A 27,729-nucleotide genomic window follows, 5' to 3' on the forward strand; every position below is an offset into this window, starting at 1 on the left:
GCTGATTAAAAACTTTGTCACCATTCTCAAAACATGCTCTTTCTTCATTCACACATATTATTGCACTAATGCTCACTCCATAGCCATGAGCAGAGGAAGCAGAAAGCCGATAACCCCACTTGACAGATGAGAAGATTGAGAGTCACAGTATAAAGTCCTTCTTCCAAATCGACAGGGTGGGTGAACGAAGGGCGGATGCCAGCTCGGCTCCCAGCTCCGTCACCTGCCCTGCCACACAGCGGAGGGTCCCTAGTGCGGGCCAAACCTCTTTGTCACATACAGAATGCTTACTTTTATCACGTTTATTTAAAATATCTTTAGCAACAAAATGAGAGAAATTATAACAAAAATTCCGACTTTGAAAATGTATAGGAATATATATAATTTTTCACTTTTAGTAACTCACTCAAAATTTTATTTTTTTATAATTCAGAAATATATTTGTGTGTTGGTTATATTCAGGGTAAAAATATCTAAGCATGTTAGCATTTCATCTTCGTATCATGCAAACTAAGAACTAACAACTTTCAACTACCGCGGATACGAGTAGATACCCCACCAGCAATTATTCAGTTGGAAAAGTTTATTGAAATAATGTGAGCAAAGCAATTTTTTGCTGCAGGATTACATCAATTAAAATATGATCACGAAAACGGGTTTGTCAGTGATGAACAAATTTGCAAATGGTGTCAAAGGTGAAGCCCAGTGTTCACATGGGTGACCTCAATATCAATAAAAGATACTCTTGAAATAAGAAAAAATTCAAGTGGCCCAAACACAGATGTACATTTGCTCCTGGGACTAACGGGTGTCTGTGTTCGGAGTGTTAGGCTCTGACAATCTCAGGATTGTTAGAAACAGCAAGTGGAGGAAGAAATATGGTACAAGACCTGAGAAATTGCTCCTAAGTAAAGGGACAAAGCTGACTTTGCCCCTTGGGCAGCGGGCAGTAACTCCTCCTGTGGGGCAGGCCGGGAGTAGGGCAGTGTGCCTGTCTCATGGCCATTCACGTCTACACCTCACCCCAGGGAGTGGGCTCCACTTGGCAGAGCAGATCAACGCTCTGCTGGCGGACTCTAGCACAATTTTGATGTGACACCATTCTGGGGAGTATCTAACTGATATTTTTCTTTATCAAGCGTGTCCTCCTGCACACACACACCTACATAGCCTTAGAGATAACTCCACAATGGAGGGAGAGTGACAATCGCCACTCAAAGTGTACCACAGACGCACACCGTCCGGCGCGACGGAAGCCCGCGTGCGCCGGGATGCACACGAGATATATTCCGTGCTTCAGAGCTCTGGTGTCAGCTCTGACTTTGTTTTCGCATGGTGGCCCTAACATGCTTTTCCAGTTCCAGTAAGTTTTGGTAAAATTTCTCAGCAGTGTCTTCATCTAGGTCCATCTGGAAAGGAAGGAGAGACAGGGATGACTAGAAAGGAAAAATGAAACAAACTGTGTGTGTAAAAGGAAGGCATTCAACTGATACGTAAGAGAATGAAGGAAAAGGAACAGGGCCGGAAGGGAAGCACCGAGGTTTCCCAGCTCTGAGCTCCTGAGGACACGCTGACTCTAGGTCCGCACTGCAACACTGACCCAACCCACCGGGACTTCCCTGAGAAGCACAGCCGAGAGCGGGCCTGAGCTTCTCCCAGGACGCCTAAGTACCCAGCAGCAGAAGAACTCAACTGACCGCACTATAAGAAAGGACAAAAGAGAAAAACCAAGAGTTTTTTTGAAATCCCAACTGCTACTCATCCCTGAACATCCATCATCTTTACTACAAGAGCCCTGGCTTAGCGGGGCTCACGGCCCTCCAGTAAAAGGCCACGTTTCCAGCTGCCACAGAAGCTAGTGAGTACCACGCCTCTGTGTTCCGGCCAGGGAGATGTAAGTGGCAGTGTTGGGTGTCCACCCCAGGAGTCTCCTTAAAAGGAATGGGCATCCCTCTCTCCCCCGCCATCCGTACCGCTCTCCTGAGCCATCAGGACGAGGCCGACACCCTACAGACGGCTGAGCGTGGCTGAGGGGGTCTGGGAACCTGACAACTTGCAGAGCTGCGATACCAGCCCCAGGCTGTCTCTCTCTCTCCAAACTGCTTTCACAGGAAAAAAATCTAAGCTTCTATCTTGCTTAATCCATGATTATCTTACATTCTTCTGTTTCATGTAGAAAACCTCATTTTAACTGATACAGAGTATGTACAAGCACCTTTCAGCTCCTATAAAATGAAGTGATGTCTCTTTTCAAGTCAATGCAGAGCCTAACTTCAAAAACAAGGCTCTTTCTTCACAAAACTGAAAGGCTAAACATCAAAGAAAACTTTGAAACAGTTTGGAAATAACATTTATATTCATTCAATCACACTAGAGTTTTTCCATATTGGAACTGGCAGAAACATAAGGGATCTCTTCAGTTCGACCCAACGTTTTAACAGAGGAGAAAGCTGACTTCTCCAGATTAATTGAGGGTTAAAATACTTTAATACACTTCCATAAAATGATAATAAAATACTTTGATTTATAGAGTTAAACATTCTCTCCTGTTGGTAAACAAAACATTCCCTAAGGATTGATGGCTAGGAAGTTCAAACTCTGAGCACCTAAAAGTAAACTGAGTTCTCAATTTCCAGTCGAGTTCTTAAAGTGTGTTCTTTGGGACGTTTTTAAGTGTTCTACAAAATCTGAAGGAAATTGGGATGCACCACAGCAGAGTTTGAAAAAAGAAATTTATTTTGAAGGAAAAAAAAAGTTATATGGTCAAGAATAGTTTTGAAACAGCAGGATTAAAAACATTTCATACAAAGTTCTTAACTGTATCAACTTCTCACAAACCTTCCCTGGGGAAATGTACATTGTACAAGTCTCCAAAAGAGGAGAATATCCTGTGAAACAATGACCTGGCTGATGAACAATTTTTTGCAAATTTTCTCAAGGAGCTAGGATCCCGCAGAACACATTCTGGAAAACACCGGAGGCTCATGGGTCCACTTTTAGTGAGCTGACACCATGGGAAGCAGGAACCACAGCTCTCCTTAGACCTCAGGCCGCTGGCATATAGACAAGACCGCCGCCAATGATTTCACTTAGCCGAGATGACCTATTTGGCTCAATCTGATTTTATTTTATGCCAATACCTCCCACAATACGTGAGGCAGTGAAAAATGGGAGGCTGAAATAAAGCTTACTCATGATACAAATACAACAAAGAGTTCTTATAGGTTCAAAATACGCTTTCTCATTTCCTAACATGTAACTCTATTTGACTTCCTTTTTAAAAGTTCTGCAGAGTCTAAAGAACACAGCAACTGCACTGAGGGGTTTTTATCCCCTGCTCTATCTCCTGCCTCTTCCAAACCGCCCCCTGCTAAAGCTGGCATGGTCACAAGCAGCACTGAACATTCAAAGGGCACTTAACTTCACTCGGAAGGGCACTTTCATCCAACTTGCAACACATTTTCTGGGCACCCACCATATGCGAGGCAGCATGCTAGGAAAGGGGGCATGACCTTCGTCCTCACAGAGCTTATCTTCAGACAAGGGAGCCTGGCGCGGAATGGATACTATACGAGGGGTGGAGAGGTCAAGAAGGCCTATGATGGAGGCCCCTGGCCTGGTCCAGAGGATCACGGAAGGCTGAGGTGCAAGCTGAGATCCTCAGCCTAAGTGGAAAGCAATCAACTGAAAGAAGACAGCAGCTGAGGTGGGCAAAAGGAAGCGCAGAGGCTCAGGGGCAGGACAGAGGAGACAGAAATGAAAACAGGCCAGCGAGGTGCCAGCGAACAGGAGAGGAGACCCAGGGAAGAGAAGCGGGGAGCTGGGGGTGCTGCTCGGGGGCTCAGGGCCAGTCTATCACCCGGCAGCAGCCGGCATCGAGGTGACGACGTTGAGTTACCTTCTGGGCCATCACGTAATTGCTCCCGAAGCCGGTGGTGGCACTCAGATATTTGGTGAGAGGATTGAGAGACTCCGGCTTTTGGTGGAAGAGCCACACCTGGAAAGGAAGAGGGTGTCAAGGATTTTTTATTTCTGCCCAATGTGCCTGAGGCAGGTGGGGATTTACAATCGGGACTTTTAGGAGCTCCCACAAACTCTAAGAACCCTCCGGAGCATCGGCAGCCAGCTGTGATGTCTCGTGACCAGGAAAGGAATCTGAGGCCAGAGGCAGGCCAGCCTGCAGGAGCGGCCTTCCAGAATTTATTTAAAGCCTAAAACCCCCTCACACCTGAGCTGTCTCTTCCCTTAAGCCCCAAATTAAATCCTTACCTGTACCCCCAGCACCCATAAGCACAACTATGTGGTGATTAGAGGGATCGTCTCCTGCCCACCCACATTGTAGGAAATCGTGAGAGGGGGCATGTGTCCAGAACGGTGGCACTGGGTCACGCTCCCTGGGCTGTCCTAATCCAGCCTGGCCCTCGGAGCCTGGATCAAGCCCCACTCAGGAGGCAGAGCCTGCTCCGGCCAGTCCAGCCCCCACTGGTCCTCTTTTCTGACCACTCCTAGAGTATTCATCACCTGATAACAGAATGTCTTATTCTCTTGCCTATTTTCTATATTCCTTCTTTTTTCCAAACACGACTCTGGGCCCCTTAGTAACTAGAGATTTTGTCTTCCAGCTACTCCTCACGCCACCAACACTCCTGGCCTCTCTGCTTGGCTCCCCGTGTTGTCGAAGTACAGAGTGAGTAATCCCCAAAGGGCACTCGTTATTTCTAATTATTTCTAAAATTAGTTTAAAAGCACTTCCTCCTATAATCAATTTGTGTCCCTACAGTATTCACCAAATGCTGCAGATTCACCAAACAAGAATGTCAAGCCAATTCCCTTCATGTCTTCCTTAGTTAACTCCAGTTCAGCCAAGATTTAAGAAGCTGCTGAGTTTATGAGGTGCTACAGTGCGAGGCTCTCGAGTTCTCAAGATGAACAGCAAAAGCGCTGACGGAGCTACACCGAGTGGGGGAGACAAGGACGAAGACCTGACCCCGACCCGGTGGGATTCCAACCACACGGCGTGAAGAAGAGAGGACAAACAGGCTGTATCTTGTTGGCATTTCTGTTGCGTTAGAAAACGACGCCTGTGGGGCTGTGGGCTGAACAGTCTTCAGACATTTGTGTGCAACAGCAAAGAATAGTACGATCTACTAGCAATGCCCGCCATCGATGAGTAAGCTCATGTCGTCTGTCTGCCACGCGTGATTTAAGGAAACGCACTGGTGTTCTAGTTATGTAACAACTTGATTCTCTAATATTCGCAGAGGACAGAGCATCTTCATATAAAGAAATGGAGCTGGACTCTGCTGCCTCTCCTGTGGCCTGTAAGATGCAGCTGCCCCCTGGGGATCGCACACCCACTGCCCGGCCACCCCATGCTCTGCAGCGAGTACTGCACGGCTCTGCTCTCCTCCGGCTGCAGGGGCAGCTGCTACAGCTACGCCACGGTGTCCGGTGCCATCGAACTTCCCTTCCCATGCTCTGCACCTGCCTTGTGGTCCAGGTTAGGCTTAAACAGGACCTTGATTACTCACAGAGCTGTTCTCTTGTCTTTTCTGTTGGAATAGTTTCTCCTACCAGTGAACTTGCAATTTACCTCCACTAAGCGATGGTACAAGCTATTGAAACTCCAGGAACGTACCAGTGCTTCCGTTCCATTGTACGGTGTCACAGTAAAAGCGTTTGCAAAAAAGCGAAGCTGAGGAAAAGAAAACAATAGTCATTTTGTGGTGGCACCAAATTGAGTCACAAAAGCATTACTCGTGTAGATGTGTTAAGAAAGATAACCTGCATCTTAATCATAGAACATCTTTTAGGTTTCAAAAAATAAAGAAGCTTAAAACAGAAATATCCCTCAATGTCCACCACTCTGAGTCAACCAGTGTTAACAGGAAGGCATGTTTTCTTCTCTTCCTATGCTTCCCATAATGGAAGGACATGTTTTCCTGAACTTTAGAAGGGAGGGAAATTTCCTAAAAGTAGCATTTTCTAATGCTGCTGGAACACTGGTGCTGCAAGACGGTCCAAACATAAAACAAAGCAGAACAAAAACATGGCTCTACAGCCGTTAATGCACAATCATCCTCTTCTCTGGAAAGTTTCATGCACATGATCACATGGGAAGATCAGTGAAATCCAGCTTAAAATCACTTAACACAAGTTATCCAAAATTACATATTCATAGGATTTGGGGGAATCTGTGGTGTAGGATCAGAAAAACACCCCCTTAAAGAAAAACGGATACTCAAAGAGGCACAATGGGAACATCAGGCCACGGGAAGCAGAGGTTACATATTAAGTGACTTCAAAAACCTCGAGGGAAGTGAATTCTGCCATCTTCAGGCTCGATTTCCCATATCATTTCCCAACCCTTACATACATCTTTTTGGCCCCAAGTCTAACAGCTTAAGTAAACTAAGAGAGTAAGTGTTCATGACTTACCAGCCATATCATTGGCATCATCAGGGTCCATATGAAGGGAGGCATGATTCCGTAGGTCAGGTTGGTCAACATTGTACCTGGGCACACCACACTGGAGTACAGGCCCTGGGAGGGTGGCAGGAGAATTTTCCCTCAGCATATGTGGACTCAGTCCACTGACATGCTGGCTAATGAAGGAGCTTCACAAATAAGCCAGGAAGCAGGACATGAGGAATGTAAGCTCTGAGTTGTCCCCAGAGCTGTGTAGACCATTTCAGGTTAAGAATCATGTATGTAAGAACTCACTATGAGAGGCACTCAGGGTGCAAAAATTAGTAAGACAAAGCCTCTATTCTCCAGACACTTACAGAACAAAGAATAAGCAAGCTTGGACCTGGAGGAGAAAATAGGGCCTGGTAACCTGAGTTTTTCATGTTATTGGCTTAACCGAAGGTCAGTTTATCAGTCATTATAAGCATTTGAGATTAAAAAACATATACAGTACGGTTTTTGCCTTCAAGAAGTTTCTGATCTAGTAAATGCGGACAGCTAAGCCTAAAGTACGTGTTTCCCTGCACTGGACCCATACCTCTAGCCTAGAGTGGGAGCTCCTGACATCAGAGAGGAATGAAGGCTGGATGCGGTTCCCAGGCCTCTTCCACCCGCACAGCTTTAATCAGGTCCCTTGAGTAGGACTCACCATTTCAGAAAGATCTGTCCTAGCAAGAAGCCCCAGTTCACACCCAGTGTACGTTAACAGAAAAGGCCCTGTGTGGTCTGCAGCAATCCTTGGAGCACTGGGATTTGTTTGACTGAGATTTCCTGGGATTCATTTATTTAGTTCATTTTTACTACATTTCACCTTATTTTGATATTGGCCATTTTAACTTCTATTTTTGTTATTTGAATCTTATTTTTTCCTTTTAAATGAAGAATAGGACATGCCAGTGTGACACACACAGTTTAGTGGGAGAAAGCTCCCGGAGCAGCAGGAGCTAGGAGCTTTCCCCCCTTTATCCAGGGCTGCAGGCCTGGCAGTACCCGCCGCGGGGAACCTCGGGGAACCCACAATCCCTGAGCATCCCCTTGATTCACCAACAGTCCTCTGAAAACAGCTAAGAGCCTGGACGCATCATAGAGGATATTCTTCCCAAGAAAGTAACTGATTTTTCCTCAAAGATAGTGAAGGGAGACTTTTTATTCTGGGAGCTAGTTAGGAAGGTAGGGACTCTTCAGTCTAAACGAAGAAATCTGTGAACTAGAATCTAGAATCTCTAACACATACAACTCTCGGACATTAAACAACAAATGAAACAGACACAGAGGCAGTCTGAGTGCAGCTGCAGTCCCTCCATGTGCTTGATTCCAGGAATGAACGGTGGGGACCTGGGCATTTCCTGAGGACTCAGGTGAGGCGTCATTAAAAGGCAGTGAGACCCCCTCACGTAGCCTGTGCACCTGACCAGCTCCAGTCATAGCCGGCTTCAGAGCCATCATTCTTTCTGAGCTGCTTCTGGCTTCAGAAAAGCCAAGGAGGAAAAGCTGTGGGCTGACAACCAATCCACCAGATTTTAGAAGGGGCAGCATTAGCTAAATCTCCCATTTCTATAAAAGATGAAATCCTGAACCTTACTTGATAATGGTAGCTCAAATACAATCCCAGAGATTTTTATGGAAAGGGAAGCTAATCCACTCTGACCTTGCCCCCAACAGGGAGTTTCTATGCCCCCAACAGGGAGTTTCTAGAGGATAAGAAGCTGTGACAAGTTTTGAACATCTCAAGAAACCTCAGGAGGTTCTCAACTGGGCCAACACACTGAGTTCAAAGGAGAAGAGCCCACACACATGCACACACATGCGCAGACCACATGTCCCCCTGCACAGATACCTATGTGCACACGCACCACATATACAATCATGCTCACATGCACGTGCACAAACCCATGTGTGCATGTGGATCCGCACACCCGCAAGTGCATGCATGCATACAGGCACACACACTCGTTCCCCCCACATGTACACCGGGATGCAGACACATGCTTATGCACACACATGCACATTCTGAGCATATGGATATGCACACCCACGTGTGTGCATCACACAGGCACACACACTCATCCCCCCCACGTGTACACAGGGAGGTAGATACATGCACACGCACACACACACACACACATTCTGAGCACAAAGCACTACTGGGACTGATTCATATCGATTTCCTCATTCAAGGCTCCCAACAAATCTGTGGGGCAGGTGCTATTTTTATCCCTATTTTCCAGATGAGGAAACTGAGGCATCAGGAGATTAAATAATTTGTCCAAGGTTACAAAACTGACTCAAATCCAGTGCCAAAGAGTGTGCACTTAGTGTCTACTATAACCCCATCCCCCTTACTAAGGAGCATGATGCTAAGAGCCAGGTCACCAAGGCGAGAATTCCACCTGGTAAAGGTATTCATTCCAGGATAAATCAGGCCTGGACCATCACGTAAGGCTTAGCCTGCTGTGCCTAGTGCATGATCCAAGAAGGACCCCTAAGGGCAGAAAGTCAGTCAGCAGTGATCTCTGCCCTAAACTCTGACACATACCAACTGTCAATCTTACTCATGTCGCACTTGTCCTCAGACCAGTCCTGCTCAGGAGACAATACTGTACCTTCTAGACTCCATTAGTTCCTAGAAAGCTAGCCACATTGCAAGGAAGTCAATGGTAGTTCAGAAACCACTGCCTGCCGCCTCTACACCACTGAGACAGGCCTCACCCGCTGGTTGAAGTTCCTATTCAAAGCCACACTCAGAAGGTCAATAGCATATTTGGAAGAGCTGTAGGGCTCCTGGCCTTTGCTGTGCTGGAAGTCCTCAAGGTTGAAATTAGATTTTCTTGCATTGCGAGATGAAGTCCAAATGAGCAGAGAGGGACTGTCACTGTGACAGAGGAGAGGTTCCAGTTCCTGAATCTGAGTGAGGTAAAAAGGGAACAAAAAATGTGTCAAAAACTACTGGGGGAGTACAGGGTAACAATTTTGAAACTACTACAAATGTATATTGGAAGTGAATAGGTTTGTACTGTTAGGTTGGGACATTACAGATAAGCCAGGGCAGGAGGCTAGAATGGACTAAAGACATCAGTATGAACTCCTGTTTAGCTTAATAAAGATACAGATGGTTACATACAAAAATATTTATAGATATTTAAACACACAGGTTAATATACACACACATGTGTATATATATATATGTATCTCATTGCTCTGTTAGCTGTGAGGGCCTAGAAGCAACTGGTATCTCAGAAGCAGTGAGCACCCAGATCTTGGTTTCTAAAACCATTCTCCAATAAAAAGAGCCAGCTCTCATTAGAGAAATGGCTGATTCTAGGACTGGAGCAGGAAATATACATGATGAGCCCAAAGCATCTCACAGTCCCAGAAAGGATGGACTCAAACAGAAACAGAAAACCATAATGATGAGGGTAGGTCTAAGATACAGAGGTCCAACCAAAACAGCTCCCAAAGGCCCAGCCTGAAATAATCTGAACAATAAATCAAAGTAGTATTTATAACTCAAAGTAGAAAATACATATCCTTGAGTCCACAAGGATATAATAAATGACTCGTTTAGTTTCAGTGAGGCATAACTGACCAATAAATAAATGAGTGAATAAAGAATTAAATGGAGATTAGACAAATCTCCCTTGCAGAGAAATTCCAAATAAGTTATGTAGCTAATTTATCCTAAAGGAGGTTTAGCACAACCTCCTAAGCATGGGCTATATGTAGCAACTCTCTTCCAGAGAATACATACAGTAAGGGAGAAAGAAAGGGTAACTTTACAGTGGAAAACCTGGCAAACACTACAGAAGTTTGGTGATCAAAGATAATGTCAACATTGACAAGTCATTTTGATGATGTATGTACACCCTTGATGGGAAGGGTCAGAGTGGCACTTTACTTCTGCAGTCACCCAAAACACATGACTCAAGTGTGACCATGAGAAAAATATCCGACAAATCCCAACTGAGGGACGGTCTACAGAACACCTGAGCAGTAATCCTCAAAACCGCTGAGGTCATAAAAAGCAAGCAAAGTCTGAGACTGTGCCACCACCAAGAGGAGCCCAAGGAGACTTGGCTGCTAAATGCAACGTGGTGTCCTGGATGGGATCCTGAGCCTGAAAAAGGACACTAGACAAAAACTGGATAAGCCTGAATAAAATACGGACTTCCATTAATAATAACGTATCGATATTAGCTTACTAATTGTGTCAATGTACCATACTAATCTAAGATGTTAGTATTACAAGAAATCGGGTGCGGGGCATACAGGAACTCTCTCTGTACTCTCTTGGCAATAATCTTGTACATCTAAAACTGTTCTGAAATAAAAAGATTATTGAAGAAAAATCTAGGATGATTCTGGCTGCGCTCCGTATCTGCAACAGGTGCAGATAAGTCAAATGCAATCAAGACAGCTCCTAAACAGGAGATAAATCAGGTAACTGGTTCACCACTGTAGTATGGCAGTGTTCCTCAAACTTTACAGAAATTGTCTCTACTCTATAATTACCCTAAAATTGTGGTCAATTTACATATAAGCAAACTGGGGATGGATCCATTCATATAATATATTTGTGCCTGAACCTAGTATCCACGTTTACATTCCATAAAAAGTGGTGAGATTCTTAAAACTAACCTGAAGAGAGTGGATGGCATTATAAGCCTATTCTTTCATTTGATAAACCAATTCCCAAACCCCAGCTGATATGCCCACCTATCTGAGGATGCACAAGGTTAAACCGCGTCACCAGGACACCTGTGACAACTGTGCGGACGCCACAATGCTCCTCTGTCCTTCCCCAACCCAGACTGCCCAGACACTTGATGTTCTTAACAGCTTCATTTGTTGAGACACTAGATTCATCATAAAATTAAGACTATGAATAGAGAATTTATCCTCCCATTACCAGTGAATTTAATACTACAAAAGGGGGCAAAGAAAAAGGAGAGGATTACAAAAAGATAAAGGAAACAGTAGATAATGGATTTCTATAAACTTATAAAAAATGACCAGATAAGAATTCAGTCCCATCCTGACTTTACACTTTAATTAACTTAGGTCGTTGGTAAAACCACATCATTTTAAAAAAATGGTGAAGGACATAGAATGGAACCCGGAGCTCCCACAATCCCCAGTACCTGGCGCCCCAGTTCATCAAAGGCGGCCAGTGCTCTCAAGTGCATTTGTATCACTCTAAAAATATTATATATATAATATGTATAGTATATATAATATGTAAAGATATGTCTTTTTTTGTTTATACAAATGAGATTGTGCTACATATTTCTTCTTAATAATAAAATACTGGGGACTGTCCCGTGTAAGTACAAAATATTTATCTCTTTCCTTTTAATGGTTTCATAACATTCTAACATTTGCATATATCTTAATTTGTTGTAAATACAGGCTAGTCCTCAAGGAGGTCCAGTTTGGAGAGAAATTAGGTTTAAGGTGAAGAAAAGTTACTATAAAGGCATCAGAGATACAGGTTCTGCACAAGCAAACCCAGCATCAGAGGAAGTTCTTCCAGCACCAAGGAATTTGACAATAATAATTCCAACTGGCAACATAGTCGGGCACTACTTAATCCAGATGCCGGAGCTGTGCTCTGACATTAAAGCGGAGGAGAGAGCACAGAACAAGCCGGACAAGCTACCACATCCCTTGCTTAACTTTACCTGTATGCCTGGAACTGCAGCACACAGGCCTGCTTAAGAAATCAGAGATCCAGAGTATAAAAGAGTAACTGGAATTACTGCTTACTAATGGTTTGCTGACTATCCCAGCCTGCCTGTTGCCAAGTCCAGTTTCAAACACCATTCAGAACAGGTCTGGTAAGCTCTTCCCCAGTTCTGTATGCCATTTCTGTGTTTCTTTCTCACTTTCTCTCCATTCTCTAGAGTTGATGTCAGAAGGAAAAAATAATGTGTCAATGGCTGCTTTAGGGAAGCAACGCTTTTGAAGAGTGGCCATTGTATTTCAATACTCAAAGACTGAAGGCTAGCCACACTGAAGTGAGCTTAACCAAACAGCACGGAGACGCGTCCAGGAAGGCCTCCAGGTTTGTGGCACTAAGTGTTGGCTTATTAAACCCAAAGCCTTTTTACCAGAATAAAGTGGCCAAAGACATTGGTTTCAAACACCTCCTGAAGCCCATCGGCAGTGACCTGGTCTTCCTGGGTCAGCAGTCCTTCAGCTGTGGAGAACATGTGGATCACTTTTCTGGAAGAGCAGAAGACAATTGTATGACATTTTAAAGCTTCTTTAACTGAAGATACTGGACAGACACACCCTGCTGGCCTCTCCTGCCCACCCCGAACTGCATTTTCCTTGATTCTGTAATAAACAGGAATAAAAGCACCTATTTCTCAGACTGGATCATTGTTGAGTATTAAAAAGTGCTTCCACGCCCCTGATTCAGAGGAGTATTTACACAGTGACCACTCCTACTGCCACCAGGAACCCAAGCCTCTCACAAACCCATGGCTAAAACTCTTTGGCTCTCTCCAGATCATGTGACGGGTAAATTTCTTCGGGGGACTAATAACCATGCCAGACAGAAAAAGTCTCCCCCCTTGACAAATCTGATGCTTAACTGCAGAATATATTAATATGGTAATTAGTTATAAGATCAATTCAATAACTCCAGACCAGTGTGGGAGTGTGTGTGTGTGTGTGTGTGTGTGTTTACTGTAAGAGAGTAAAACAGAAATAGCAGGGTAGTAAGTAGCATGCAACAAAAGTAAGAATATTTATATATGAATAAGTTCACCACGTCACAAAATAAGACTTATTTCCTTACTGTAGGTTGTGGTCAAACTCCCAAACTTAACATACCAGAGGCAAAACTAGGCAGAAAAATTAAAACTTTCTTTCCAATCAGTTCTCTAGAAAATGGAAATTACCTTGAAAAGAGGCCAGAGAAAAGTGCTTTGACATTCAGTTGTGGATTAGGCATGATGCCTGCGTTTAGGTACACGTAGTCTAATCTCTGAAACCTGCAAGGAAAACACCAAGACAAGACTGGTAGTCATCTCTGTGCCACCAGAATAAGGTCTATGAGGACAGAAGCTACTTTCTGAGCCACCAGCCGGCCTCAGCTGAATGGGGACAAACTGGTCTTTGAAGGCTCCCTCTCAGACACTTGTCACAGAGAGGATTGTGAAATGCTGACTTGAGAGAGCTTTTTAATTATTAAACCTACTTAAGCCTGATTAATCTAAGTGTAATCCTTTAGAACTAAGTTCAATAGCCAAGTGATTAATTACTAAACTATTTAAAATGCTGATATTGATAGCATTGGGACATGCACACAAGCATCACAAAGTCAGTGTGGGTCCATCTACTATTGGTTCTTATTAACAACGTTTGCTAGGAAAAGAGAGGAAATGCTTGGCAAAGAGTGGAAACTATGCCAGAACACAAAATTAGTGTCTGGCTTCTAAAGTGGCACACTTATACTCTCGAAGATCAAATGATTGACACAACCGTTCTACTGTGGACAAAACAGACTGCTACTTCTTACTGGTTTTCATCCGCACATATCTAATGGAACCAAGTATTACGAATGGAAAGACCAGGTTGTCAGGAATGCTGTGTTAGCCGACTAAAGGGATCCGGACCAAGCTCTCTTCAGCTCTCATTTGCTTCAGGTCTATAATCAAAGGTCTATCTGGGCCATTAAGTGCAGGAGTTCCTTAACATACCCGAGAGATGTATCTGGACACTGTCACATATTCCCCAATGTGTGAATATCCTTACAGCTATCATTTCCTAAGTCTGGTTAAGGCCACCCATCTCAGAGATAAACAAACACATTCAAAGCTGCACTATGACGCTGATGACAGGGCCTTAGCCACATGGCCTCAAATGTGTGCTAAGTAACTAAATAGCCTACTAAATACTAAATTACTGACTTTGTGATAACTATCTTGAACCTCCGAAGGCAACTGAGAACAGTTAATACTATGAACGTTACAACCTTAATTCTCAAAAGTCAGTGGTGTCAGAATGGGCTCTTATTAACCAAGGATGAAGGTTCCTTTTTCCTAAATAAGGAAATACAACTAAATATATACAAACCAGGTAAGACAGCCAGCAGGCTGAGAGGTTTGGGGAAAGAGTGTCTGTGAACTTGGTTTAAAACTCCTCACTTCTCTCCTGACTTTGGACTTCCAATTCAGGACACTGACTGTGCAGCTTCCCAGATAGAGACTCTAAAAATTATGGGAGAGTAAAGGATGCAGAATCTAGAAAATCTCCTGTTTCTTACAAAGATGATGATGTAGCAGAAAAATCTAGGAGCTCAGCAGTAGAGGAGCAAGAAACCACATTCACAAGGGGCTACAGTTGCAATGAGAAGAGCAGGGGTGCTTGAGACAGGGAAATGCAGAGGGCCAACAATTCACATAAACAAAATGCCAGGTTTTATTCTTTAGCAAATGTCCTCCCAAGGCCTTCCGTGTTCCCATGACACTCCATCTTACCTGCCAAGGAAATAAGGCAGCTCTTGTTTCTGAAGAGCCTCAATTACAAAACTGTTTCAAAATTAATTACTCTGGATGTCCCTAGGGCTCAGCACGGCTTCTGTAGGGCTCTTGACCTTTTCTGATCATAAATTCCTCTTAGAATTAAAAAAAATGCATGGTGCACCTCTATGCCATCTTGCCCACACTTTCTGGGGAGTTATCCATCCAAGGATTCTATTCCTTCATACACTAAATATTGATGAAATGCCTATTAGAGGCCAATTACTGTGCACATGTGAACAAATGGACAAATTTTTACTAGCCTGGAGGGATGGGGGGGGGGGAATCTATGGAGGAAGCAGGGTGGAGATCTAGGTTCTGGAATCGACCCAACCAATATACAGTCCTATGACCTTCTTAGGCATATTACTCTTTATTTCCGTGTCTCAGTTGCTTCACGAGTTAAATATTAGTACCTGCCCGACCTACTCAATGAAGTTATGTGGAGGAAACTTGCCAAAAATGCATCCTAATATCAAAGGTTTACATTAGTATAAAGCATTAAAACTGACCACACATCAGTGTACTCAAATTAAGAATGACCACGATTATGATCAAGAATGGAAATGTGGTACTGAGACACAATGGGTGGCTCTATTCAGACCTCAGTATACCTTCCTACACGGCACCTGTTTCTTTTTAGGGTTTCCCACCCTTTCTCAGCTTATTAGCTGTTGTGTTACGCGATCACATGCAAGAAGACCCGCCAACAAGAGGTGTACCTTCGCTTGAGCTCCGTGGAGGCCCAGAGCACCGACTGCAGGTTGCTGACATCCACCCGCACGGTGCTGACCTCGGCGGTGGGGTGAGAGGCCAGCAGAGCGGCCCGGGCGGCCTCGGCTTTGCGCATGTTCCTGCAGGCCAGGCACAGGTGAAGCGCATCCTCTCTCTCGGGCAGCCGCTTGCAGAGGGCCAGGCCAACGCCGCTGCGAGGACAATTCAGACACAGAACACGCATTCATGGAGATGGTGCCAAATAGAGGTGCGTCCCTCTGGTTCAGAGAACTGATTTTGTCAACTTGAGCTCTAATCCGCAGGCCAGGCAAATAAAAAAGCCTCTTTCTTATTGAAAGAGGTGTTAAGTCCCCACTCTTGTCACTGGCTCGGGATGCTGTCCAGTTTGTGTCTCTCTCTGTTCTGCAAAAGCTCAATGACACAAATAACCGGACTGCAGCGAGAGCTGAGTGTGATCAGTTCTTGGAACACAGAGTTTATCCTGCCAATGGTTTTTGTCTTGTATTTATCATGACACAAAAGTGGCCAAACACATCGTCAGCAAGTGTCGAAAAGAGCAGCCGATTAGGTGTTTGCGGTGCCCAGCTTTTACTTTGCTGACCAGGTGCCTCAAGGGCAAGGATCTACTACCCAGGCTCATGGCCACTGCCAGGGGCACCAGAAACGCCTGATGGGGCATGGATGAAACTTCCAGGCGGAGGTATCAGGAACACGGTAGGAGGTACAGGTGCTTCTCAGCACTAGGATCAAATAACCCACAGGAGACGAAGGACCGACGTGGACAGTAGAAGGCAGGGAGAGGAAACCTAAGATGGGCGGGCGGAGAGAGAAGCAGGAGTACACGACTCAGATAAGCCACCTCGGGGTGCACTGCGAAGCTGCACCCTCCGAGGGGCGGCAGTCGGAGCCACGTGGCTGGTGGCAACGAAGACCTGGGCAAGTAAGCGCTCTTCCAAGATTTACGCGGATTCCGGCCGTTTTCCGAAGCCCAGAAAGAGCCTGGCGCCCTCAGGAACCTGTTGGCCCCCAAGAAAGCATCACATATACTCAGGTTCACTCACTCTCACTTGAGAATCCTAGGCCTTCACTATAAATATACAATGGCACGCATCACAATATATGCAAAAGAAACAGATACACAAAATCAATTCTGATTTCCTTAAAGAACTTCAAGAAGCGCCGTCAGTTAAGTTCACTCAGAAGACACACTAAAAAAACTGACCAGCGCAGACACCTACCGAGCCGGTTTAGTTCATGGGGATGTGGCCAGGTAGGTGAAGGCACGCTGACTGCTCCTGAATGACGTTTGACATATCCTGTCCTAACCCCTCAGAAACTCGGCCTGCGACTTGCCCTGCGCCCGCGCCCTGACAGTTAAAGGCCCCTCCGCTCCGAGTTGGGGTGCATGCTAGGGATCCAGCACCGTGCTGCGTGGGGGGAGATCCCCTGCCCCCCAAGCGCTCAGGGATGCCGAGAGCCACCTGCGGGCCAAAGTCCTGCAGGAGGAGACGCCAGAAGTACAAGCCGCACGCCGAGGGACAGGCTGACGAGCCGGGGAGAGGCGGGGTCCGCGTGGAAAGCGCCCCTTTCCCGGCTGTCAAAGGCCCACCCGCCGCGCTCGTCGCCCACCGGCGCTCTGGTTTTCCTCCCCGCGGTCGCGTCTAACTCACAGCACCCGTTCCTGCGCCCCAAGGGCCGAGGACGCCCCCTCCCCCGCAGTGCGGGGCCCGGGAATAGCGGGCAGGCTCTCGCGTGCCCGGTGGTCCCGGCCCCATTCCTTCTGCTCCCACGGACCGTGCCCCGCCCCCGCCGTGACGGCGAAGGAGGCCCACCTGCTCGCGCCGGTGATCAGAACCACTTTCCGCATGGCTCCGCACTCCACAGCCCGGCGGAGACTGCCCAGGGGCCGCAGCCGCGCGAGCCCAGGCAGCCCCGAGCCACGCCCAGGCCCCGGCCGGTCCCGCCCCCAGGCCGGCGAGGCCCCGCCTCCCCTCGGATCACGTATCTGGTGAGATAGGCCGAGGGGCGGGGCCTGGGCCCACGCCAATCCTGGCTCTCCCCGCCCCCGGCGGCGCAGGTGTCCCCGCCCGCCAGCGGCGTGTGCGCTCGCGTCGCGCTTCAGTGACGCGGCTGGGACTGCGCCCTGGCGCCTCACGCGGGCGCTTCTCTGCGGAAAGGCGGGCAGTTTGCACCTGACTTCCTTATTTTAGAGGAAAGGTTTGGGTCTAGGAGTTAAACATTTGCGGATGGTCATCTCCTTAGCTCTCCACCCCTGTTTGGATGTGCTGATCCAGGCACTGTGCCACTTTACACCCAGAACCAATCCGCTAAACAAATCATCTTTGGAAAAATAAACATTGATTTGATTAAGGATTTGATGTAGAATCATGCATGAATTACCAATTTCCAGAGCTTCTCAGAACTTCATAGGACGTTATCGTTAGCCTACTGGAACCTCCTTCAGGGCTCCAAACTCTGGTAAAGGACCTGTTCTGCTGCTCCAAGCCATCCCACATGGGCACTTTTGGGAAAAACAATAAAAATCAATTAGTAGAAATATGAAATAAAAAGAGAAAGACAAAACACAAGCCCCAATTTTGTATTATCGGATGCAGTGCCTGTAAGGGTTCTCTGCTAAACTGCTAATTTTCTGGTGTTCTCTCTTAGGTTTCTGTACATAGGGTGGACCGGTAACAGCGCGACCATCACCGGGCTGGGGCCACACTACCAAACGCTGCACATTGTGTATCAGACTCTAGGGGATTTGAGTTTCTATACTTTAACCCTCTTTGTGGTGTGGTTCAAAGTTTTAATTATTTATGAATAATAATTAAATAAAAATTTAAGAATCATTGATATTAGATTTATGAATGAATTAAATTAGCATTTAGCTGTTTATGAGCAATATGACAATCTATATCGATTTTGAATATCCTAGAGGTTTTGATTAATTTATATCAACTAGTTTAGTGATCATTTATCTTATCTCAATAAAATTAAAAGAATAAGTCCAATTATTTGACCATTAGATTTCTACATAATCAAAATTTACTATTTGGGTAGAATCCAGCTCCTACCCTTAGCCCACTTGCAACTATTCTAAAGAGACCAAAATTTAACTACATTTTCCGAAGGTCCTAGAGTAAAATTAACCCGTCTCTAGAGTCTAGACTGAAAGGCTCCTTTTAAAGTGTCCTAGAGCTCAGTGACATAGAAAAGGAGTAAGAGGGGACACAGGGTTGTGTGGCTGTCCTATGAAAAACTCATTCCTGCAGAGAAAGGGGAGTCCCAGACTTGATTCAGTGTCACCAGTCTTGGGGTGACAACCACTGTGAGGCTGGCTGTGAGCTCAACGAAGGCCAGACGACTTCAGCGCAAGACCAGCAATCTCTCCTTCCATCGTGACGGCCATCCAAGCCAGGTGAGGAAACCTTGCGTCTTCTTCTTTCCTTTAATTAGAGTTTCTGCTTTCAAGGTTCTTTGACCTTCAAGAGAAGGCTGAACTGCTATAGGTGCTAGAGAGATCAGGGGAATAGAACCCTGCTGATGACAGATGCCATTTAATTTTGTATTTTAAAATATTTTATAACACAAAGGACACAGTTTTGTAACAGTCATATGAGAAAGTATGGCTTTTATCATCCCAGACTAGTCATCTTGAGTTTGTACTGTCCCTAGGCTGTTTTCCCTGGAAACCAGAACAGTATGGTACACAATGATCCTGTTTATCCCTGACAAACTTTGGCCCTTGATCGGAACAGTAAAAGTAGCCACTCTATCTCTGACTGCTCACTAGTTCATATAATAAATTTGCCTTTACCCTAAATGCTGAAACGGGTCTCTGGTTCCTCTGATGGTGCCTGAAGCGGTCCTTAGGTAAACAAAGATGAGGAAAAGTATCTTTAGCCCACGTGACAGGCTCTGTTCTGGTCCTTGTAAACCTCTCCAAAGTGAACCTGCCTCTGCTTTGCAAACAAGGGCAAAGAACAGCTGCCAGTGGGGCCTCATACCTTCTCCGGCAGCTGTCTGCTGTCTCCTCTTCAAATCGCTTCACATCCAGCCTGGCCCAAATCTATTTTGAGAGCAGGAATTTGCCCATTTCATTAGGTAAGTGATATGTTGCCTATACATATAAGAAGTTATTTCTGTAGGACTCAAGGATCAGAAGATATTGTAAATGTGTATACTACTTTTTTCAAATGCTAAATGAATATAAAATTTTACCTGGGAGATAAAGCAGTTTGCTCATCTTCAACACCAAAGAACATAAAACTATAAAAGAAACATAAAACAATAAGACAGCAGACATAATCTCAGTCCTCAGTAACAAATTATATATTCAGATACATGCATAACATATATCTATACCATCTCTTGTACAAATACTTAACCGCTCACACCCACCTGTAAACCTTGGCAATAGGTGTTGACAGTAGAACTCTCCCACTTTGAACACCTCTGCTGACCTTGTTTTCTTTTTGTGTCCTTTGCCTGCAGCCCCACTTGTGTCCCTGGCCTGTAGCCCTGGATGGAGCCCACCGGACACTCTGGGGGTCGGAGTGTGCATTCCTGAATCCTCTGGCTATCCCTGAGGATTTATACCCATTCCCTTATTTATCATGACGGCCACTGAAAGAAATATGTCCATATTACTAAGAAAATTAAAAGCATGCATTTATTCTTCAGGGTTCAGGGAAGCAGGTTGTTTTGCGTGGTTTTGTCTTAATCTCTGTTATGAAGACTGAGTCTGTATTCTGACTATTCCTAGTTTTTGTTGCTTTTTGTATCTGGCTAAGTCCTGACACAGATGATATTTGGATTTAAGAGGGGTTTCTGTGTATCAAACCAGACAATGTTGAAACAACAATAAAGGATCTCAATTAACCCTGGATTGGATTCCCCATAACTGGACTAGGGTTGACAACATAAAATGCCAATCTCCAGTATGCTTGGATACGTCAGACCAGGATGCGTTTCTTCGAGTAAACAGCCAGCTAGTAGGTGAGAGCCCCATGTAGATAACCCTGTTGGCTACCCCCTAACAAAGAGGCCCCCCCACCACACATACCCTGGGCTCTGTCCCCACACCCCCTCAGTTCTCCACAACTGGTGTAAGGATGAAAGGAGTAAAGATGACAAAGCTGAAAACTGGCGCTGTTTACGCAGAAAGAAGGATCCATCAGTAGCAATTTCTTTAATCATTGTTATTTACAATTTATCATCTGACAGACTTACAGAGAATAAATAAAGAAAAGAAAATATACAATTGGTATCTTGTTTCTTTTTCTAATACAGAGAAGTTTTACGTTTTCTCTTTTGGAATGACTACCATAGTTTTAAGCAGAAATCAAATCAGTTTGTTATCTACCCCTCTGCAAGACATCCTTCAACGCCGACAGAGTAAGGCCCCGAAGCTTCCCCTGGGAGGAAGAGTGCATCACATTGCTTCAGAAACTCAGTCCTTGGAAAAAGTTACCCGACCACAGGACAAAGGAACAGGACATTGTGAACAGGAAAAGGACAGAAAATGACTAGGCTACATTACAAGCTCCTGGTGTGTTTGCACGACTGCCCCCCACTTCCCATTATTTTCAAGCCTCTCGTCCAGAAAACAGTGTGCACTTAAAGTCATCACCTTATTCCGTTGTGCTTTCCCTCGAGTCCCTTTGCAGTCCCTGCCTTTACATGCAGCTGTGAATGTGGGGAAGCCCTGGCTAGCTGGGATGCTGAGCCTTCTCCTGTCGAGGCCCATGAAATTGTTGACAAGGTATCTGCAGGAGTAACTAAGAAGGTTGTTTCAGAGGGCTGGGTTTGGGGCTGGAGTCTCTGTCCCTGCTCTTGATGGGGGCATCCTGGAGACAACTGCTTTGCATTGCTGTCTAAATACCTCAGAAGATGAGGAATTTTCATAGATCGATTTCACCATCATAAAATACACAAACGGAGGATGTACTTCACCATGTACCAGTCTAGGCACTTTTTTCTCTTTCTTCATTTGAAAATAAACCCTCTAGGTGACAGCAAAGTAATTCTCCCTAAATTCACCCCAGTTTTGCTGGATGGTAGGATTCTGTTTCTATCTTATATTCATTCAAAAAACAGCATTCAGCAAATATTTATCAAATGCCAGCTGTGGGCTGGGAACTTTGTAGAACGTGGGGTATGCAGTGTGAACACAGTTATAATCTCGTGACCCTTCAATAGGGCAGCTTAAAAATGCCAACTTCCCCCTAAATTGCTGCTCTGCTCGCACTTAATTTGGTCCAGTGTGGTTGTTATTCCATTTAAGAATCAGTATTTAAGCAAATGAAACATCTGTACTATTCTGAAAACAGTGTTTCATCGCACATTAGGGCCCCCCACCATTGCACTCTTTCCTTCCACAAACTATCCCTGGTGCCTTTAACTAAGGGCCACCAGGTCTTGACCAAATAAATACCAGTTTACCCTAAGCCTTCCCCTTGCCTCCACTACAATCCTACTCACTTGTCACAACTGCTGGAACCATCTGGGATGTCCTTCTCTACCTGATTCTTAGCCAGCAAGCTCTGGGCAGGTCTTACTGTCTTTTGTATTGTCAAATCCTTCGACGTTGTTCTTGGATTGTTCCAGATGCCAGCCCAGCCAGAAAATGTGGAAGCAGTCTAAGGAGCTACTGCTCATTGGTAAAGGAGCAGGTTAATTTGTTACATTCTCTTCAGAATTCTGTAGAATTGCACCTAGACGGGGTCCGTCCTGCTACGTCCAAATCATGCCAGGTTACAAATCAGCGTGGGGTACAAGTATCCAGAAACAAAATAAGTACATGTGAGAAGCTGGTGCACTTTGAGTAAGGTCTGTAGTTTGGTTAATAGTATTATGCCAATGTCGTTTTCTGGTTTTGAAGACGGATTATGGTTATGTAAGATGTTACCAGTGAAGAAAGTCTGGGTTAGGGTAAGGATGCTCTGTCCTATTTTTGCAACTTCTTGTGACTCCTACAGTATTTCAAAATAATGAGTTTTACAAAGGACACAGCAACTAAACAAACACACAACCCTTGCCTGCCACCAAGCAATGCAGGAATAGTAAGAGAACTCAACATGCCAGAAATCCAATGACCATTGACCATTCAAGTCTCTTTCTGTCTGATTCAGCATTCCAAGACATTTACCAAGTAGAAAAGACATTCATCTGTTTCTGTAATATTGCTAAACTTCAATTCAGAAGAATTTCCCATAGTAGATCAGGACGTGCAATTTGCAAAAACATTTAGGGACCTACCAGATGCACTGCCAGAGGTCAGAGGTCTCAAGGAAAAGACTAAGATGGAGGCCTATAAATTCAATCTAGGATCAAAGACTTAATAGCCATATTAAGTTGGGAGTAATCTAAGCATTAACTCTGATTTTCTGCATTTTTTTTGTAGTTTTAGGCATAGCAATTGCCATTCTGTTTTGGAGTATTTCCTTGGAATATCTTCATCTCTCCTTCTTTCATACACGCCTCTTCTTCTGTTCTCCTTTGCTTAAAACACATGGCTTAGCCCCACGTCATGGCTTCCTGTGGGAAGCCTGGATGGGACGAGAAAAACACATGGTTGCAATGTGGCACATACTTCTCTGCAGATATCAGAAAAGGTTTAGTCCTGTCTGACTTAAGCCTATTGTTTCACTGTCCCCCAGTGACCTTTCTGGGCACAGCAATGACAGGGAACAGAAGCAAGAGAGAGAACTCAAAGATTTATGAACTATCATAAATGTCCCAACTCTCGGTCTTCACTTCCACAGCAGCATTTGGAAAACCAAGTCCAGTTCAGGCAAAGAGCTGATTTCTTCTGACCACCATTATCCCCAGCACTTGAAGTGGTCTGGCAGGCACGGATGCTCCCCTGCCTCCTTCACCCACTTCCCCTGAAATGACAAGGTCATTCTCTGATGGTTGCTTATGTGAGCTTATATTCACAAAGGGTTTCCCTTTCTTAAAACTCTCAAAATCCCCCTTCCATTTCATATACTGCACCTGACTTTTCATTTTTTAATAAATATTTTTATAATCCTTATCATCCAGAACTTCTCTCCCTCCAAACATTTATCTTTTATCCTCAATACACTTACTTTTTCTGCCCTTTCTCAGCCCTCCCTTCAGATGGGCTTTCATGCCTCAGAATGGACTCTCCGCACACCACCTGCTCCTGCCTCGCTGCCCTGACCTCCCGCGTCCTTCCGGGCACCTCTTTTTATGCAGCCTTTTTTCTGCCTCCCCATTCAGTCACATGCACATTCGTTTCCTTCATTTTTACTCCACTTCCATACCATGCTCTTTGTTACACTGTCATATGTGCTTGCAAGTGATCTGTCCACAGCATCAAAACCCCATTTTCCCCTCGGGTGCCTCTTGCCACTCCAGATCTTGACTGATCACATGTGTATCTGGACATGAACCAGCAGAAGCGTACGTTTAAATCTGATGATCCAAAAACACAATCTGGATATAAAATATTCCACGTGTGTCATGAGGAGGATGACATACCACAAAGGTAACAAGGCCCCACAGTTTCTCACCCCTTTTCCTATCTCCTTTTCTAAATAATTCCTAGCTTCATTCTTCTCAGATTCAAGCTACTTTTGAGTTCTGTATCCAAAGCCTTCGCCATATACTCTGTTGGTTTGCTTAGATTTGTGCTGCACAACTCAATCGGTGTGACTAGGCTAGAAGTGAAACCTACGTCTGCAATATAAATGTCCCAGTGCCATAATGGAGACCTCCTCCTCCCAGAAAAGGATACCTATGTGAGAACACATATTTGCCAGCCACTGGGGGCAGGTCACTTCTATGATTCAAGGCCAGGACAGCCCAGACACACTAAGGTTATTTGAAATATGACTTCTTCAATGGGATTGTGAAATGCAAAGAACTGAGGCAGAATTGTCAAAAGAAGTAAGTGGAGCGATGTTAGGCAAAGGAAGGGGAAAGGATATTATTTTCTCTTGCCAGTAAGAAGTCATGGCACAGCCTGGAGGAGGCCCCACCACAGGCATGTGGATGCGGGACAATAGGTTGCAGGTCTTGATTTGAAGTCCCTTTAAATCTGTTAAAGGATGATGCCTAGTTTTATGTGTCAGTTCACATGACATGGGATGCCCAGATTGAACAGTATTTCGGGATGTGCACGAGCGTGTTTCTGGGTGAGCTCAGTGACTGAGTTGGCCGACTGAGCAGATTGCCCTCTGCAGTGGGGGAGCCTCGTCCAATCTGCTGAGGGCCTGAACAGATGCAGACGGCAGAGGAAGGGGGCCTTTGCTTTCTCTGCCTGACTCCTGAGCTAGGACGTCAGCCTTCGCTTGCCCCCGATGGGCACTGACGCTATGGGCCCTCCTGGCCTCAGAAGGACCCTGCCACCAGCTTTCCCAGGTGTGTGGCTTCCAGATGGCAGGTTGTCAGACTTTCCAGGCTCCATAAACATCGGGCCAATTCCTTCCAATAAACCATATATATGTGTGTATATCCCACTGGTTCTGTTTGTCCAGAGAACTCTCTGATACGTGAAGTCAACACTGGTCTTGAGAGCAGGGCATGGCGGGTCCAAGGCAGAAGAGAACACGTCTGATGCTGCCCACAGCCAGTGGGGTGACGTATGTGGAAATGACTGGCGGACCTTCAAGTGCTGTACAAGTGGCAGATGTCACTAGTACTTGTGTAATAGTGAGTGACCCACGTGACCTCTTTTGTGGACCAGGGTTTTCAGAGCAAGAGATGACCGGATAACTGAAGCTCTACTGGTTGTAGATCTAACCGCCCAGGTAGCCCTGGACATGCCAGAACTAGGAGAGACTCAAAACCATCTCATCCAATTTGCCCATTTTACAGATAAGGGAAGAAAATTCCAGGGAGGTAAAGGGACTTGTCCAAGAAGGCACACTTGGCTTGCGGCAGAAATGGGGTCAAAGCTTCCAAACCGATGCTCTCCTGACAACCAGGCCAACGATCTCTCCAAAGTGAGTCCTGGGAGAGATTGGAGCCCAGGATGGCAAGACAGCTGAGGGAACAGGGCATCTGCTAGGGTTGGAGGATGATGGGCAAAGGAGTCGTGGGGACTTGGGAGGTGTGCTTCTGCTGTGTCCTGGAGCAATGCCGGAGGCTGGACAGGAGGAGACACTCAAGTTTCTGAGACACTGTGTACAGGGTGGACTGGGTGAGGGCGATGAGAGCAGATCCAAGGGTCAAGACTACTCCTTCCCAGCTTGGGAGGCTTCCTTTGTAATCCTTTCTTGTTTCTCCTCAGTGGGAACTGAGGGGGTCCCTTGTCCTGCTTCCCACGAAGTCGGAGCATTTGTGCAGCATGAAAGTTCCCAGTCTGTTCTGAGGGGACTCCCTTTTGACCCTGTATCAGTTTCCATGGATTCTGAAACCAGAGCCTCGTGATTCTTTGCTGCTGGCTGTACCATCTCTGCGGCGAGGGCCACACCGAGCGGCAGCAATGGACGACTTCTCCATCACGTTCACCCTGGGCCTGAAACCAAGGCCTTTAAATGCTGTCTATACAACCACTGATCCTGTGTGGGAAGGCCTGCGTCTTTCTTTCCTGGTTCTCCAGCCTACAATGAACCTCTCCAGTGACAAAGGATCCCCTGTCTCAGGAGGCAGCCATTCATCCTTGCCCATCCTGCCTCTGGCTACGTTCTGCCTCAGGAGTGGAAATCATCTTCCTGGGACTGCCCCTCCTTGGTCCTAGGTCAGCCCCTTGGGAACACTCAGAAGCCCAAACACGGGCTTCATACATTCATGCCTGAGAACTTCAACCCCCTAGCCCATGGGTCCCCGAGGAAATTCATCCATTAAAAGAGCTGGAAGATTTGGAGATGATGACCCAAAGAGCCTAGGATCAAGATACCAAAACACCGGTCTTCACTGATTCCAAAATCGGGCTCTCGCTGAAACACACACCAGAAAATGTCCAAACCAGCTAAAGTGGAGAAGCCTGTGCAGAAATCGCAAGTGAATAGCACACCTGTTACCTGTCCTCCACTGACCTCTTTCCCTAGGTCCACTCTCCTTTCAAAATCCCTCCGTGCATGAGGTGCACTTTTCTTTTGCAAATGACACTCGCCCTTCATACAGCCTTGCAGCGGTCTTTCCCATGCACATGATCTGTATTTCCCATGCATCTGAGCCTGAACCCTGACCCCTGCCTGTGCATGAACAAAACCCCACCCCAAGAAGCTTCAGGTTTTCAAGCCTGTATCCTCTACTTTGACAGGAGAGGGAAATGCAGAGGGTAGCCATGTCCAGAGGCCAAATCAGGACACTAAATAATCTGTGATTAGTTCCCGACTCGCACGCACTTCATCAGATCCCCACACTCACCAAGGGCTGCCCTGAAGCCTGATCTCATGTTTCCCAAGACATTAGCATTCTTCAAGGTTTTCTTTCTGAAAATTGGTTTAAAAGGTAACATGGAAAAAATATTGCAGAATCTGCACATTTATAAGACAGCATATTTAACCTTTATAAATTATCTAAATTACCTAGCCTGTTATCCAACACTTTGGCATATCAAGTAAGTTTCTTTACTAGATGTTTATCTGCCCTAGGCTTTATTTTTTTTTTTTTTTAGTTCTTTAATGTAAAAAAAAGAGTATATATGAGTTCCAGGGTAGAGAGTAGGGCAGTGGAGTGGAGGGAGACGGGGGACAGAGAGAAGAGGGCAAACAGCTCTGTCTCTCAGACCCATGCACTGTCCAGATGGAGTGGCTTAGGTGCGGGTGAGCCGCAGGTCTTGCGAGGAGGACCCTGGCCATCAGAATGTCGCCGGGCATAGACAGCGTCAGTCATCTCCTTGTTGTAGGAGCAGAAGGTGGATTTCCTGGAACGAGGGGCGGTGCTTCGTGTCTCTTCTCCAGCAGCTGAGCATCAGCTTGTACACAGAGTCAGGGCAAATGGCAGGCTGGGGGAGGTAAATCTTTGGAAACAAAAAGGAACAACAACAAGAAAAGGGGGAATATTAAGGAAGGGCAGG

General features: G+C 45.6%; 2 protein-coding genes across 7 annotated transcripts in view; both read right to left on the reverse strand.

Annotated features, from left to right (window-relative positions):
* Nucleotides 1-565: 565 nt before the first annotated feature.
* On the reverse strand, nt 566-17,719 carry HSD17B7 (hydroxysteroid 17-beta dehydrogenase 7). The gene is made up of 9 exons (XM_037023832.2): nt 17,564-17,719; nt 15,719-15,922; nt 13,374-13,466; nt 12,576-12,690; nt 9,178-9,372; nt 6,439-6,543; nt 5,639-5,695; nt 3,899-3,997; nt 566-1,409 (listed from the first exon to the last, which is right to left on the reverse strand). Exons 1-9 carry the CDS (start codon nt 17,596-17,598, stop codon nt 1,311-1,313), a joined length of 1,002 nt encoding a protein of 333 aa, XP_036879727.1. The 5' UTR covers nt 17,599-17,719; the 3' UTR covers nt 566-1,310.
* Nucleotides 17,720-20,920: 3,201 nt separating this feature from the next.
* The window catches only part of DDR2 (discoidin domain receptor tyrosine kinase 2), a 138,119-nt gene continuing 131,310 nt past the window's right edge, over nt 20,921-27,729 (reverse strand). For all 6 annotated transcript variants that reach the window (XM_073221776.1, XM_073221779.1, XM_073221780.1 and 3 more), the window contains one exon: nt 20,921-27,672. In XM_073221776.1, the coding sequence (XP_073077877.1) occupies nt 27,538-27,672 (135 nt within the window). In that variant the 3' untranslated portion in view covers nt 20,921-27,537. The remainder of the gene's footprint in view (nt 27,673-27,729) is intronic.

Source organism: Manis javanica, chromosome 14, assembly GCF_040802235.1.
Source record: "Manis javanica isolate MJ-LG chromosome 14, MJ_LKY, whole genome shotgun sequence".
NCBI classification, from domain to species: Eukaryota; Metazoa; Chordata; class Mammalia; order Pholidota; family Manidae; genus Manis; species Manis javanica.